The sequence below is a fragment of the Colossoma macropomum genome, unplaced genomic scaffold (genome assembly GCF_904425465.1).
Source record: "Colossoma macropomum unplaced genomic scaffold, Colossoma_macropomum, whole genome shotgun sequence".
Lineage (NCBI taxonomy): Eukaryota > Metazoa > Chordata > Actinopteri > Characiformes > Serrasalmidae > Colossoma > Colossoma macropomum.
The window spans coordinates 35,948,075-35,963,140 of record NW_023494789.1 but is presented as its reverse complement, the minus strand read 5'-3'; the positions used below and the strand labels follow the sequence as shown (position 1 = coordinate 35,963,140).

At 38.6% G+C, this 15,066-nt stretch overlaps 1 protein-coding gene across 1 annotated transcript in view; it reads right to left on the bottom strand.

The window, feature by feature from the left end:
* ca16b (carbonic anhydrase XVI b) overlaps nt 1-15,066 on the bottom strand; it is a 120,413-nt gene that overhangs the window by 1,264 nt on the left and 104,083 nt on the right. Inside the window, 12 exon segments of the mRNA XM_036571151.1 lie at nt 2,136-2,282; nt 2,591-2,719; nt 4,318-4,394; nt 4,680-4,773; nt 6,209-6,355; nt 6,632-6,767; nt 8,554-8,714; nt 8,827-8,961; nt 10,384-10,518; nt 10,595-10,677; nt 10,832-10,928; nt 12,412-12,503. Of these exon segments, the coding sequence (XP_036427044.1) occupies nt 2,136-2,282; nt 2,591-2,719; nt 4,318-4,394; nt 4,680-4,773; nt 6,209-6,355; nt 6,632-6,767; nt 8,554-8,714; nt 8,827-8,961; nt 10,384-10,518; nt 10,595-10,677; nt 10,832-10,928; nt 12,412-12,503 (1,433 nt within the window).

Sequence of the window (15,066 nt, the reverse complement as noted above, 5' to 3'; positions counted from 1 at the left end):
AGTATGTGCTCATAATGCATCAGAAATTAATATTCAATTTCCTAAAAATGAAAATAAAAGAGATTTTAATAGTTTTAATAGTTTATTCCCAACAAAACATTTTACAGAGGTGTATTTCTACCAGCACCAGTGCAAGAACTAAATCATTAACAGGGCATCCAAAAACCATGGTGGCCAGAGGTGCAGGAGTGCAGGGCATCAATGCAAAAATACAGCTAAGGAAAACATACGGTGCAACGTTATGTTAGACCTGTTCAAAGGAGCCACAAATTAAGAAGAGAATCAAAGGAGAGCCACATTCACAACAAATCTCCAAAGTCTGCCCATTAGGGAAATCTGTCCTCAGATTAATCTTCCTGGGCCATACAGCACATTTCTAATATGCAACCAATACAAAAACCCTAGTATGTTAATTGATGAAGAATTTTATACTGGTCACAGTGTCTATCCTCTGTTGAATCACTCACTAACAAGTTCCAAATTGCCTCTGGAAACAAAATCAGCAAAAGAACTGTGCATAAGAAGCTGCACGAAATGTGTTTCCATGGCTGAGCAGCTACACACAAGCCTAAGATCAAAATGCACAATGCCAAGTGTCAGCGGGAATAGTGTGAAGCATGTCACCACTAGACTCTGGAGCAGTGGAAAATATTCTGTGGAGTGACCAATCACACTTCTCTATCTGGCAGTCTGATGGACAATCTGGGTTTGGCGAAAACCAGGATAACGTTACCTGCCTAACTGCATTGTGCCAGTTGTAAAGTTTGGTGGAGGAGGGATAATGCTATGGGGTTGTTTTTCAGGGAAATCTTAATGGTTCAGCAAACCAAGACATTTTGGACAATTCTATGCTTCCAACTTTGTGGGAACAGTTTGTTGAAGGCCCTTTTCCGTTACAGCATGACTAAGCCCCAGTGCACAAAGCAAGGTCCATAAAGGCATGGCTGGGTGAGTTTGGTGTGGAAGAACTTGACTTGCCCACACAGAGCCCTGACCTCAACCCCATCAAACACCTTTGGGATGAACTAGAACAGAGATTGGGAGACAGGCCCTCTCGTCCAACTTCAGTGTCCGACCTCACAAATGCCCTTCTGGATGAATAGGCAAAAATTCCCAGAGAAAATCCAAAATCTTGAAGAAAGCTTCCCAGACGAGCGGAAGCTGTTATAGCTGCAAAGGGGGGACCAACTTCATATTAATGTCTATGGATTTAGAATGGGATGTCATAAAAGCCCCTATAGGTGTAATGTGTAGGTGTCCCAATACTTTTGTCCATATAGCATACGTGAAAAGTTGAATACAAATCATTGGAGCATAATGATGGCTGTTGGGGCACTGCCCCACTTAAAGACCCACAAATTGACCCCCTGATGACAGGACTGAATTCTACTTTTGGCAAAGTAAACAGAATTTGTGAAACAATAATGCAAACTGCATGCGCATAATTACGCCACATCATGGCATATTTTGTGCCCACAAATCTAATTCTCACAAACACACTTCCAATCCTAAAACGTTCTTCTCACCAACGTATATCTGAAATAATGTTATTCCCTTGGTAAAGATTCTTTCAACACTTGTTTGAGGCTCATGTCTCTACATAGCTGCTGTGTCTGCTGCCATTCTTAAAGGAAGTGTCCCAACAACATGCCTTGATACATTACTGCAAATTTATACCTGGTTTCTGGCTTTCAAAGGAAGAGAAAAATCAGTGCAAAACCCAGTGCACAAACTAGCGGAATATGTAATCAGCTGCAATTCCAATATCCCCACCCATTTTTGTGCAATCCTCCCTCACATGCATATGCACAAGGGAGAGAAGCAGATTTTGGATTTTTCTCATAAACTGCATGTTTAGGCTCGTGCACCACACAGGCAGAATGTGTCCGATTTGTATCTGAAACTGGCGCAAAAGGCTTAGTACATCGGTCCCCTTAGTGTCTGATTACTGGCTTATGTTATCTTTCTTTAATAAGAATGGATATATAATGTATATAATGTATAGTGCTTAAAATGCCCACTGTAGCTGTAATTCAAGCATCTTCCTTTAGCTTCTGTTTGCAGTGCTGTTGCTGTGGTGCTGACATCATGCCTGCTCCCAGAACATCATTTCTATTGGAGAGGTTGTGAAGTACCTGTGTAGCCTCCAGGATGAAGTCATGAATGATGAGTTGTTCTTCATTAGACAGACACAGTTTATCCGTGTTGATGAGGGTGACGGTGAAAGCCACACAGTTCATAGCCTCTTCTCTGCTGGGCCAGTACACAAACTCATCTTCTGTCTGTGAGGGCACAGAACAGGTCATATCATCATTCACATCACAACGTCCCTGGGGCTGTAGAAGTGAATTATTGGTCCCATTTTGTTCAAGGTGTTCTAACTGCTGAAAATGTACTATTTCGACTACTATGGAGTTACTTGACTCCAAGACTGCAGATCATTAAGATGTATATATATATATTATATATATATATATATATTATGTGAAACTCCATGTGTTGAGGAAGAATAGTTTATAGTGGGCAGTCTGGCAGTGCTATCATGCCACCTTTAGTAACACTTCACTAGAATTTCCAGCGATCTACTCACTAGCCCTAGATTGTCAGGCAGCATAACGATGACTTGAGCGTTGTGATCCCAGATCATCCTCCAGAAGTCCATGGTTGTATGGGGCAAGGGATGCTGGGTAATGATGAACTCATTGCTCCTGTAGTAGCCCTGTAATTGATAAAGCATGCAGTTCAGTCTTAAAACCTCCAATGATAAAAAGTAATTATAACATACCAAGAAATTATTATAGTAGAGTAAACCACAAACAGCCCATTTTAAACTTGAACTTGCTTTGATCTTCTAGACCAGCGGTGCACAACTCCGTTCCTGGAGGGCCTGGAGTGTCCAGCACAATTTGGTGATTTACCTACTCAAACACACCTGATTACACTTGTCTGTTAATTGCCAGGTTTAGTGGGTGTGTTTCAGTAGGGAAACCTCCAAACTGTGCTGGACACCGGCCCTCCAGAGTTGTGCACCCCCTGTTCTAGACTTTCACATAATCGTACAAATTCATTGCTGTCATGAGAAAACTAAAATACTGTAACTTTATTGGTGATTCCACAACTGGGGTGCCTTTTGTGACCGACTGACATTACATTTACAAATATGTATGTAAAGTAAAGGTAAAAGACATTTAAACATAGGTTAAGTGTTTACAACAATTGACATCTCCAAAATGCTAACTTTACAGGAGAAGGTACATTTCAGTTGTCTCCCACAACATTCACTCAACCCAGTTACCTGAACACACCCACCCTGAAAAATATCTGGAATAAAAGTCACATGAAATAAGTTCTTTGATTCTTTTTCTTTAGGTTCAGTGACACAGTGATATTGATTGAGTGCAGTTTGAAAGTATAGCCCTGTTATCTATATACAGATTGAACATTTGGGCGCCTCTGGTCAAATTACATGTTTTATTAATTTATTAAATGAAAATAAGTAACACATCCTCTACAGGGAATAAACCTAAATATGTCAATGAATTTTAGTGCACAATTTCTGTTTATTTGCTGAGGTTAACATATTGAAAAAAAGCAATATAAAATACAGCATTATTTTGCACATTTGGCACATTTTGTTTTGTATTTTTCCAATATGTCAAATTCAACAAATAAACAGTTCTTGTGCATTAAAATGTGTTTTAGAAACTTTCACTGAGAAAATCAACAAAACATGATTTGACCAGAGGCGCCCAGACTTTTACACACAATTATAAATTATCTGTTTTTTTTTTTTAATAAATCAATGGAATGTCCTTAATGCTACATTTAGTGTTTGCTACTTTTATGCAAAAAACTCAACTCTGTTACTTTCAACCATGTTACTCTTTAATCCACAATCAGCAAAGAAACTCTGTAAAAACTCTTTAGATTCAATGTTGAAAAATGATAATAAATTTGAATTTTTAGGAGTCACAAGGGCTAAATGGCACCACACTCATTGAATCACCTTTACATAGGAAGTAAAAATGTTCTTAACATTTGTTAATCTAAAACTTAAAAACTTGAAAGGGCTGCTTTTCAAAATTGCTATTGCTCCATTCATCATGAGGTGTTAACACAATGTAAAGGGCAGCTGACATTTTCAAATGGGGAAAAAATAATAAAAAAGAGAAAAATGAGATATAAGGTTTGTTATAACAGCAACGACATATTGCGCAAACGTTTTATGCACTGTTCCTCTAACACAAATGAAAGCTTCCAAAAATAGAGAGCCACTCGGGACTGAAAACATCGCTGCGGTGAAGTGTGTAATGGTACCGTAATGTAAGAGGCATTGATGTAGTCTGTGCCCTTCATTCCAGGGAGAGGAGCGAGTGTGACCCGAGCTCGCTCCGCTGTGGAAAGAAACATTCATAAATTACGCATCATATAAACACCAGCAGAGTTCACACAAGGTACCCTAAGCAAAATTCAGCGGAAAGCCACGTGAGAATAAAGGGCATCTTCTCTGACAGAGCATGAAGATGAAGATTAAATTATAACGGCATAGACAGAAAAACAAAATGACCTGTCAAGATTTATAAAGTATGACATGATTTCATAACTTTAATCACTCTAACAAAGTAGGACATTAATTGCAATGATGAAGAGACTGATGGTTGACGTTTATTGATACTCACATGGCACCACTGAGGAGTTGCGGTTCTTCTCTTTGTTGCAGTCTTTCTGAGCGCTGAAGCATTCCATGAACTGGGCATTGCACTGCATCACCAGCTGAGGAGACACATACCACAACTGATCACAAGGGGGAGCAAGTTAGCTGTAAAAAGAGCTCTGCAGTAGCGACACCGGAGTACAGCTCTAAGAAATTCACCCAGTTTTCTCATTAGGATTTATAAAGCAGAGCTGGTATTAGAATCCGATTGGAGTCACACTCTATAGGAAAACACTCAGTATTAATACATATGACTACCTCAGAGCAACTGAACTCTGTTTGAATGCCCAAATTAACATGATCATTGCTGTGGTAATTAGGTGAGCAAAAACTATGCGAAGGATTATGCAGTGAACAATTCTGTATTATGATATTTTCATTATTACATATTATGACAAAAAATGACATGGCGGCAATATACAAAGGCTCTTGTCCTTCATCAGCAGTCCTTAGTTGAAAACAATAGTTTCCTCTAAATCATCAGTTCTCAAACTTTTTTAGTCTAAGGTCGCCTTTGTGGATAGTTAGTGCTGCTGCTCCCACCCAAAAGATCCCAGCCACTAATTTCACTTGTAGTAACAAATGAGGACCGTATCTTACTAGAACCTTGCCCATTTTGTTAGCTATCTCTGACCTGCACAAAGAGACCCAGTGAGACGTTACAGATACGTAATTTACTGGGTGTGATATGGCAGTGAATGATTGGTTGGCACTTTTTAAATAGTATTAAATGCATCTACCATTTTTTAACAAGGGCCAATTTTAGATATGGCCCACGCAAATTTAATAAACTAAAAAAATGTAAAAATTACTATGCTGGCATTTTCTTCTGAAATTGTTCTGCGACCCCTTACCACACCCCTTCAGGGCCCCACGAGCTACACTTTTTGGTGTTAGAATTATTTATTGCTATTATTATTATTCATTATAACTCAAAGATTTTATTCTAAAATTTTTGTTTATGGTTAAAAACAATCCACTTGAGAAATGTATTACAGTGATTTTACCACTTTTCTTAGGCATGACACAAAGATTTATTTATTTATTTGCTTTTTTAAAACACATGTCTAGTAATAAAGCACACTGTGGAAAAGAAAAAGTTGAAAGTTAAAAGTTACTGTAGTCACTTAAAACCTGTGGTGATTTTAGTGGATCAGGACTCTATTTTGCAGCTATCAGTTAATCAGGAACCAAAGCCATAACCAAAGACTGTAAAAGGGCCATCTTTCCCAAAGTTAGGTAAAGCATTAAGTCAAATCCTTCACAGCCAATGCCGTTCATGTAAAATGCATTTGTATCCATATGGATTCATAGAGCTTGTGCTGGATTTAGTAGTGGAGTGGCCCAATAAGGAGGGGTTTGGCTTCACGGGTGATGGCTTCACGCTCAGCAGTATGCCTGAGCGGGGTCTCTGGACTTCCAGGACTGAAATTGGATTCCCCTGGTCTGTGATATCTGCAATATGATGTAGCTTAGCAGAGGAATAATTGTTACCTTAAACTGTTTCTCCATACGAGTGGTGCCAGTGAGGCTGGGGGTGAGGATGCTGTTCACATAGCTGTGGAGCTGCCAGATGGGGACCTCAGTGTCTTTACCAAGCACTGCCTCCATCAGAGCATCATGAATAAACACATACTGCTCCTGTAGGACACACACACACACACACACACACACAAAAGCTGCTTGAGTCTAAACTGCCAGCTATATTGACTGACTTTTATTGACTTTTTTAATTGGACACATCCCAGGGGAACAGGCATTAAAGCAGTTCCTCTTCCAACAAGTGGAGTTACTTTAACACTTTATTCTACACTATGTCTTTATTGAGCACCAACAAACACTCCAAATGCAGGTGCATGTACACACACACACACACACACACACACACACTCATCACTTACATTACTGCATACTAACCTCTGTCTGGACCAGGTAATTGCGCTGGGTGCGGATGTGTTTGAGAAAGCCCAGGACATTCACTGTGCCTTTGTCCTTTATCTGCTGCAGCATGCTGTCAATCACGATGTATGTGCCCGTCCTCCCCACGCCAGCACTAGGCAGAGAGAGCGTGTGAAACCAACAAACCCAAACTATGGAAAACCTCACAAAAGGAAGTGGATTAGTTTATCTGGGGAGGTACTGTAATTTAAGCAAAATCTGACAAGATTCATGATTTTTATCTGGTACGAATCTAATCTCCTTTGTAAATCAGTGAACCACAGCTTCTTCAGTAACAGTGGTTCTGTTTGAATTGACCTAATGTACAAACAAAAACCCAGTATGAAACATGACAGTGGAGCATGTTGCTATTGTCATAGAGCATCTATTCAGAAACACTCTGGGACTCGGCTTGTTTTACATACTATACTACTACAGTATCTTTTAGGTATACTGCATCCCATAATGCCACACACACATCATTATGGAATGGACATTATGGAATAGTTAGCTGTCTTTCACACATATTAATGTGTGTGTGTGTGTGTGTGTGTGTGTGTGTGCTCAACATGCCTTATATTGACACATAATCAAAGGCAAAATGAAATAAATAAAATTTGTCCAAATGCTGCTGGTCCCATTGAGTGCATTTACATGCACTTGAGTCATCTGATAACTGCAGAAAATCAGACTTTGTCCGTAATCCAATCAACGCGAAAAACTCCAGGTCTACATGAGTCAGGCAGTAATTCAGGCAGTAAACGTAATATAAAACTCAAAAACTCAAATATCAAAATACATCATCTAGAAGATGAAGAGTATTTAAATCCTTCATTTCATCAAGCATGTATTTGGTTTCAGCATTGCTCCAAAAGTGCTTTTTGCTGCCATCTCACGGCAACACTGCTTGCTTATTTCTGGTACCGCAGTCTATTTCGCACGTGCAGACTGAGAAATCCGAAAGAAATCAGAATAAGAGTTTAAATATACTGAGAAATCTGATTACTGAGCTAAAATCCAGCTCTCTTTATCAGATTTCTTAATCAGGTTTCTAGACCTTACTCCGATCTAAGAAATCGGAGTATGCTGTTCACCTGACCATTTGAATAATCAGATAACTGCAGAAATTATGATCGGATCATCGAGTGCATGTAAACACACTCATTGTTACACTGAAGCCTAGTATTGAGGTAAATTTGCTTGCTTATTTCATCTACTTAATAAAGTTACTGCATAGTTAACAATATTTAAGTTAATCTCAGCTGAATAATCTATACAGTACAGCACAGCACACATTTAGATGGTCCAGCAAAGGCTATTTTTAACATGCCAAATTCATATTTGGGTTATTAAGTCTGCAAGAATTTTACATTAGAATTTTCCTTGTTGTTTATTATTCAGGCAAACTATCTCAAATTACTAACGTTAAACAAGAAATGAAATGGCTCATCTTTAAGCAAACACACAGTCAAATCTGAATATTTTGTCTCTGGAAATGGAGAGAAAACAACACTCTCCACTCTGTCAGGGCATCAGGTGTGTTTTAAAATTCCATCAGGCACATGTTTGGACCTTATTTGAAATTCAAAATATATCAATGAAAAACACTGGCGAGCTGCTAAAGGAGTGAAAAGCGGCTAGCAATGGTTGCTAAGAAGCAACTTGAGGGCTATGAAAATGAGGTGGGTCTTGAGATTGGTCCAGTTGGCGCGCCTCGGCCCTGTACTGCGGCACATAGTAAGTGTAATTGTTGCATGCTATAAATGTCACATACAATATGTAACATACTTTTTGCCACAAATCAAATTACATTACAGAATCTGACCTGGTAAAACAAATCCAGCTCAAATAGTACTTTACTCACTCATAGTTACCACTTATGTGTCCACCATGAACCCTACCTGCAGTGCACTAGGATGGGTCCAGAATTAGGCGTGCGAGCAGCAGAGGATCTGGAGATGAAGGTGAGCACTGGTAGCGTGTACTCAGGCACACCCATATCAGGCCACTGAGTGTAATGATACTGGACCACTATTCTGCAATTCTGCCTTCCCTTCTGCCCCTGAAACAGAGACAAAGACAAAAAAACATCTTCTACATTCATCTAAGCAAATACAGTGACTCAGTATACAAGACAAGAACACATTCCACATCCTGCCTCAACAGTGACTGACCTTTTTGACTCTGGTGTTGCGTATGAAGAAGTGCCGCAGTGTGTACCACGCATGCACCTTTGTGCTCTTCAGTGTCACTACCATACTTCCATACTCCTCACTGTTCTCTGAGGGCCAGTACTGATCACATTTCCTCTGTGCAAAAATGAAAAACAACACAACTGAGCTTCAGTGTTTCTGAACATTTTGATAGGCACAGTATGTTAAGCCTCCTACAGGTTCCCTGTGCCTTGAAATGCAACTTACATTTGAATAATTATTTAATTATTTAGAAGTGCAGCTTCTAAATGTTCAATCCAAACCACAGTTGTATTGTATAACACATGACATTTTGTTATGATTTGAATTCGATTAAGTTACTGTTGTGCAAACAATCTTGTTATGAAGAAAAAATGAGCATCCTTTATATTTTTGTCATGCACTGACACTGAAACAAAAGAGAAAACCAGAAGTGAAGACTCAAAGTTGTTGACATAGGATGCAATTCATTACATAACATACATACATCATCTAAACCGCTTATCCTTCTGGGTCACGGTGGGGTGCTGGAGCCTGTCCCAGCTGTCATTGGGCAGAAGGCAGGATACACCCTGGACAGGTCGCCAGTCCATCGCAGGGCAGACAGACAGACATACACATTCACACTCACACCTAGGGGGCCTGACTGCATGTTTTTGGACTGTGGGAGGAAACCGGAGTACCCAGAGGAAACCAACGCAGACACGGGGAGAACATGCAAACTCCACACAGAAATGACCCTGGTCACCCGGCCAGGAATCAAACCCAGGCCATTCTTGCCTTCTTGATTTCAGTTTTTCAAAGAATTCTGCAGGGATAAATATCTGCACCTCTAAAGTTCAGTCTTAGAAGTTGGTTGCATTTTCTGCTTGTTTCAATCCAGCTAAACACATTCAATGATGTTGGGGTCTGGACTCTGTAGTGGACAGCCTACTGTCCTGAAAAGCAGCTTCTTTGTTAGATTTTTTCTTTTTTTCTCAGTTACAGCATTTTGACAGCTACACATTCTTTCAGACACATTGTGTTAAGTTAAGTTTCTGAAGCAAGAGTAGAGCTTGATTTTCTCCTCTCTCTTAAAGATGAAAGTGTTAAGTGCTGTTTATCTGATGGAGACAGTTTTGGTGTCTACCAGGCTTAGGAGTCTTGTTTTCTCTGCATCTTTTAATACATTTTTGAATTCCAGCTCAGAAATATCTCCTGAAAAATTAATAACTTGTACTTAATGACTTCAAATGAAATAAATCAAGGGTATCACAGTAATATAAGTAACAATTTCTGCATACTGTTGCTGTCAAGCAAAACCTTTGTATCTCCATTTTTTCTCATTTTTGTACCTTTTTAAATTATTTGAAAACTGTAGTTACCCTTTGCATTGTGTCAAAATTTCATGAAAGAAGAATAGAAATGGTCAAAATAATTGAGATATAAATAATTGCACAATGTTGACTGAATGTACTGAATGTTTATGATAACAAAAGTAATAATATTAGAACTCTAAACTTCCAAGCATTATATTAACAGCAAGGGATCGTGACTTACTCTGCCTTTCTCCACCAGATTGGTGATCATGACAATGACACTGGTGTTCTGCTCCCAGATCATTCTCCAGAAGTCTTCAAAGGTGGACTTCAGAGGTCCCTGAGCAGCGATGTATGCCCTGGGTCTGTTATAACCCTGAGACAGAGGAAAACTAGTTATAACATGCATACAGACACACTTACATGTGCATACAACCCACATATATACTTACATCTACATAGTTAGCGTTGATGTAGTCAGTATGTTTGGAATCTTTTCCAGGCAGGGGCTGCAATTTCACTCTGCTATGGTCATCTGAAGAGTAGTAAGATATATTAATACAACTTATTCAAACAACATTTGATATCGCAGCTAAAGGATCGCACTGAAGCTTCTTATGCACAAAAAAACCTCATCAAAATATTCATAAACTGTGTATGCAATATGACCATCTTCAGTGGACACTCACAGGCCACTATGTTGATGTATCTGTTTTTGTGTTTGTTCTCTGGATGGTTCGTGTGCTCTGCTGTAATCTTCACATCAGCCGTGCAACGCTGAACCTCCTATAGAAAGAGACAAATCTATAGTAACTACAGCCACTGAAACAGTGTTTCTTCTAGTTGTTCATGTTGGCCAGAATTCAGTGTTGAAAACCCTCATCAACTGCTAACCAAACTCATTTTTATTGACCAAATTAATGTAAAAACCTAGAGTCCTTTGAAAAATAATTCTCTAATTATTCCACTAATTAGCCACACTCCTGATTGTAATTTACATAAATTACCCCATTTGTCCAAATCATTTAATTATTATCACATCAATGCAATTTTGACTGCGTTTTATTCACCGTCACCGTAATTAGCACCCTGGTGTGCAGTGACGGTGTTGACATTCATCTACCCAAGTGCCTAATAGTTTGTCTTTTATCTTAACTGGGATGTTACAGCCTATTACATAACATAAACAGATCTCTCTTCTACAAGCACACTTCGGAAATACAGTGGGTATTAGAGTTAATTCAGTGTTGTGCAAAATCAGACATCACCATTTATTTAATTTACAGTCAAAAAGGCGACTGAGTACAAGTTATTCATTTTAAGACATATTTCTGATGAGATAAGATATAAAATAATCCCCTTGTGTAAGGAAGAGGAAAGCCAAAGGCAAATAAATGACAAAAGCCAGCCAGTTTCCAAAACTCCTAACAAATGTGCAAGACCTGACAGACCACCAAAACTGTCCCCGTCAGATAAACAGTACTGAAAGGTTTCATATTTGAGAGAGAAAATCAAGCTACATTTTCCTTTGAATCTGAAAAGATCCACAAGTGTTTTTGTCCATCCTTCCACTGTGAGAAGACAACTTAGCACTATGGGTCTGTAAGGATGTGTAGCTGTCAAGAAGCCCTTACTGAGAAAAAGAAATAGACAAAAAAACTACAAATCAAACAAAGAAGCTTCTGGTGTTAAAAACATCTTCCACCTCAGAGTCCAGACCTCAATATCACTGAATGTATTTGGGATTACTTGAATAATGGGAAGCAGAAACAGCAACCAACTTCTAAGAATGAATCTTTGGAGGTGTGGAAAAATATCCCTGCAGCTTTCTTTGGGAAACTGAAAGTGAGTCCCCATGAAAGGAATGAAAGCTGTAATACAGGTAAAGGGTGGACACACTAAATACTGAAAAATGTTATATTCTGTCTAGTTGTTGTTGAATTTTCTGTTAATTCTCCTGGCTTTTGAATAACTTTTCTTTTTGATTTGAAATAAATGAAGGGTGCTGTCTGACATTTGCACAGTATGTAGGAGTCTGATGCGTATGTGGGAATGTGTGCTTGTTTTTGAAGGTAACCACAGAAGGCTGTGTTGAGTAAATGTTTGCTATAGGCAGGAACCCGACTACAATGCTCTAGTGCTGCTGCACGCATTCCTGCAGCTAGAGCACAGCTTTAATGAGCCTCTTGTCTTTAATTAGCCCTTTCCCATAGCCATCTGCGCTACCAGTAACAGTGATACACACACGCTCAAAAATGCTGATACTCACATCGAACTCTTGAGAGAAGCCATGATGATTGTTGGAGTAGAGCTCCATTATATGTTTGATGAACTGTCTGACTGGGACTGCTTCCAGATCATCTGAAACACACGTGCACATGTATTTTTATAATGCAAACATTGGTGTCAAACCACATTAAAGGGGAATTTCGAAATTTTGGTGTAAATCAATCACTGAGATGTGAACAAAGTCAGTCAGGGTGGTTTGATGTGAAATGTGCCATCTAGAGAAGCTTCCCCAAGAGCCAGTAGTTGCAGTGTCTACTAATGCAAGTATAGCCAGTAAGTATTTTATTAACTGTCCAAAGTATTTTATTTACTGTCTTAAAAATGATGGTTCTGCATCAATGTGCTGTACACGGTTCTATATAAAACTTTTTTGAAAAGGGTTCTATATAGCACCAAAAAGGGTTCTTCTATTGTTAAGATGTCAAGCCTACACACTTTAAAATGATGGTTCTTCAAGGGTTCTTTAGTAAAGAAAATGGTTCTATATAGTACCATGAACACTCAAAGAACCATTTGCATGACTAAAGGGTTCTTTGCATCGTGAAAGCATTCTTCAGATTGATGGAAAATGTGCTGTAGATGGTTCTATATAGAACATTTTGAAAAGAGTTCTTTTATTGTAACAATATCAAGCCTATAGCAATAGAAGAACCCTTTTTGGTGCTATATAGAACCCTTTTCTATATAGAATCATATAAAACACATTCTCCATTAATCCCTTTCATGATGCAAAAGAACCCTTTAAACATGAAATGGGTTCTTTGAGTGTGCATAGTTCTATATATAACAATTTACTAAAGAACTCTTGAAGAACCATCCTTATTAAGTGTGTACAGAGAACACACTTCTGCACATTTTAACATACAATTACTGTTTATTTGCTGAATTTAACATATTTTCACATATTGACCTGTGCAAAAATCATGTGACATTATATTTTATGTTTGATTTTTTCCATTATGTTACACTCAGCAAATAAGTAGAACTTGTGCACTAAAATTAGCAGGAAAATGATATTTTTACGTTTGGTCCGGAGGATGTGTTAACTTAATTTTACTTAGAAAATCAATAAAACGTCACTTGACCAGGGGTGCTCAAACTTTTGCCAACTATAGTAAAACTACATCTTAGTCATCAGACAGCAAATTCAAGCATTTCATTTAACAGGTTCCTGTGACAGTTTTTAGAGGCATAAAATGCTTTGGATGTCTGATTCCTGTCACCAACACTATCAACAATTCAGACCGTTTCTCTGGAATGGAGCATTTCATACCAAACCACTCTGAATGACTGTTCATACCTTAATGCATCCTGATGCACGGTGACTCAAAAATATGGTTGTGATTTATTTAAAGGAATACTTCAGAATTTTTAATCTAATGATTTTCTGTTCTATCTATAGCATACAGTCTATTACCATGGCCAATCATTAAGATGCATTTCCCTATATAGAAAACCTGTTGACTGAACATATTAATCATAAAAGCCAGTGAGCAGTTGCGGAGTTCTTTCAGTGAAGTCTCATATCAAACACATAAAAACATTCTCATGAATTTGTAAATTAAGCTGTAAATATGCATAAATCATGTTTTCAGAAATGTGACTAGTTTTCCAGAGGGAAGAATTTGTGGTAATTTGTTAACAGCTTAGTGGTGTGGCTGGAGTTTTCACAGGCTCCTGCCTGATCATGCATGGATACCAGAAAACCTTCAGCAAAGTGAAGGAAACCAGAACTGCTTTTGTACTGTTTTACTCCAGTATTTGAAAGTTGGATGAAGCCTCATAAGAACAGCTTTGGTAAGACATTCTCTCACATCAGTTTCAAACTTAGACCTTTACTGTTAGAGTGTAATGGTTATAGTTTTGAATTCATATTATGTAGTCACATATTTCAAATGTTTGTTCATGGAACTCAGCAACTGCCTAATGGCTCCTGTGTTTGTGGTTTCGAATCAAAGGGCTTTCAGTTCTTGTCTAGGTTCAGGAAAATGTCACAAAATTACTCTCTGTGGTAGTTAGCGGTACGATACAGATGTGTACAGATGTGGCGGATAGAGAACAGGTGATTATACTCATTTATAAACTAGAGGCTGCGATTTCGCAGCAATTCAGTATTGCTGCAGTATGTTTCACATTCATAGGAAAGGTGGGGCTGCAAAGAATGCTGTGATTCCTGTGGAGAACATTTGTAAAGAGATGCACGGTGAAATCATTTGCATGTGCAAATGTGTTGGAAAAAACAACACCTCTAAATAAAGGATTCTTTGAGGCATAATTGTACAATGTAGAAGGTTGTTTAAACAACCTTTTGAGGTTTTACAAAAGAGATAAAGAGGTTGATTAAGGCAGTTTCCTTCATAGAAGGCAGTTAATATATTGCGTAAAATGAGTATCAGAAAGGCTGAATGTTAATTATACACAGACTGGTGTGTTATTTTTTATGCCTGAAAGTCTCCCCATTGGATAGCTGCACCCCTGAGTGATGGTGATGTTTAGGTGGTAGCATCTGTGTGTGGTGAACCTCATCAGTTACCCCTGAATGAGGGGGGTCTGGTACAATGACCTTTGTTATATATAATCACCCATACAAAGATACGGCTCATTGCTGGTTGGGGAGCCACACAGCTGAGGCCTT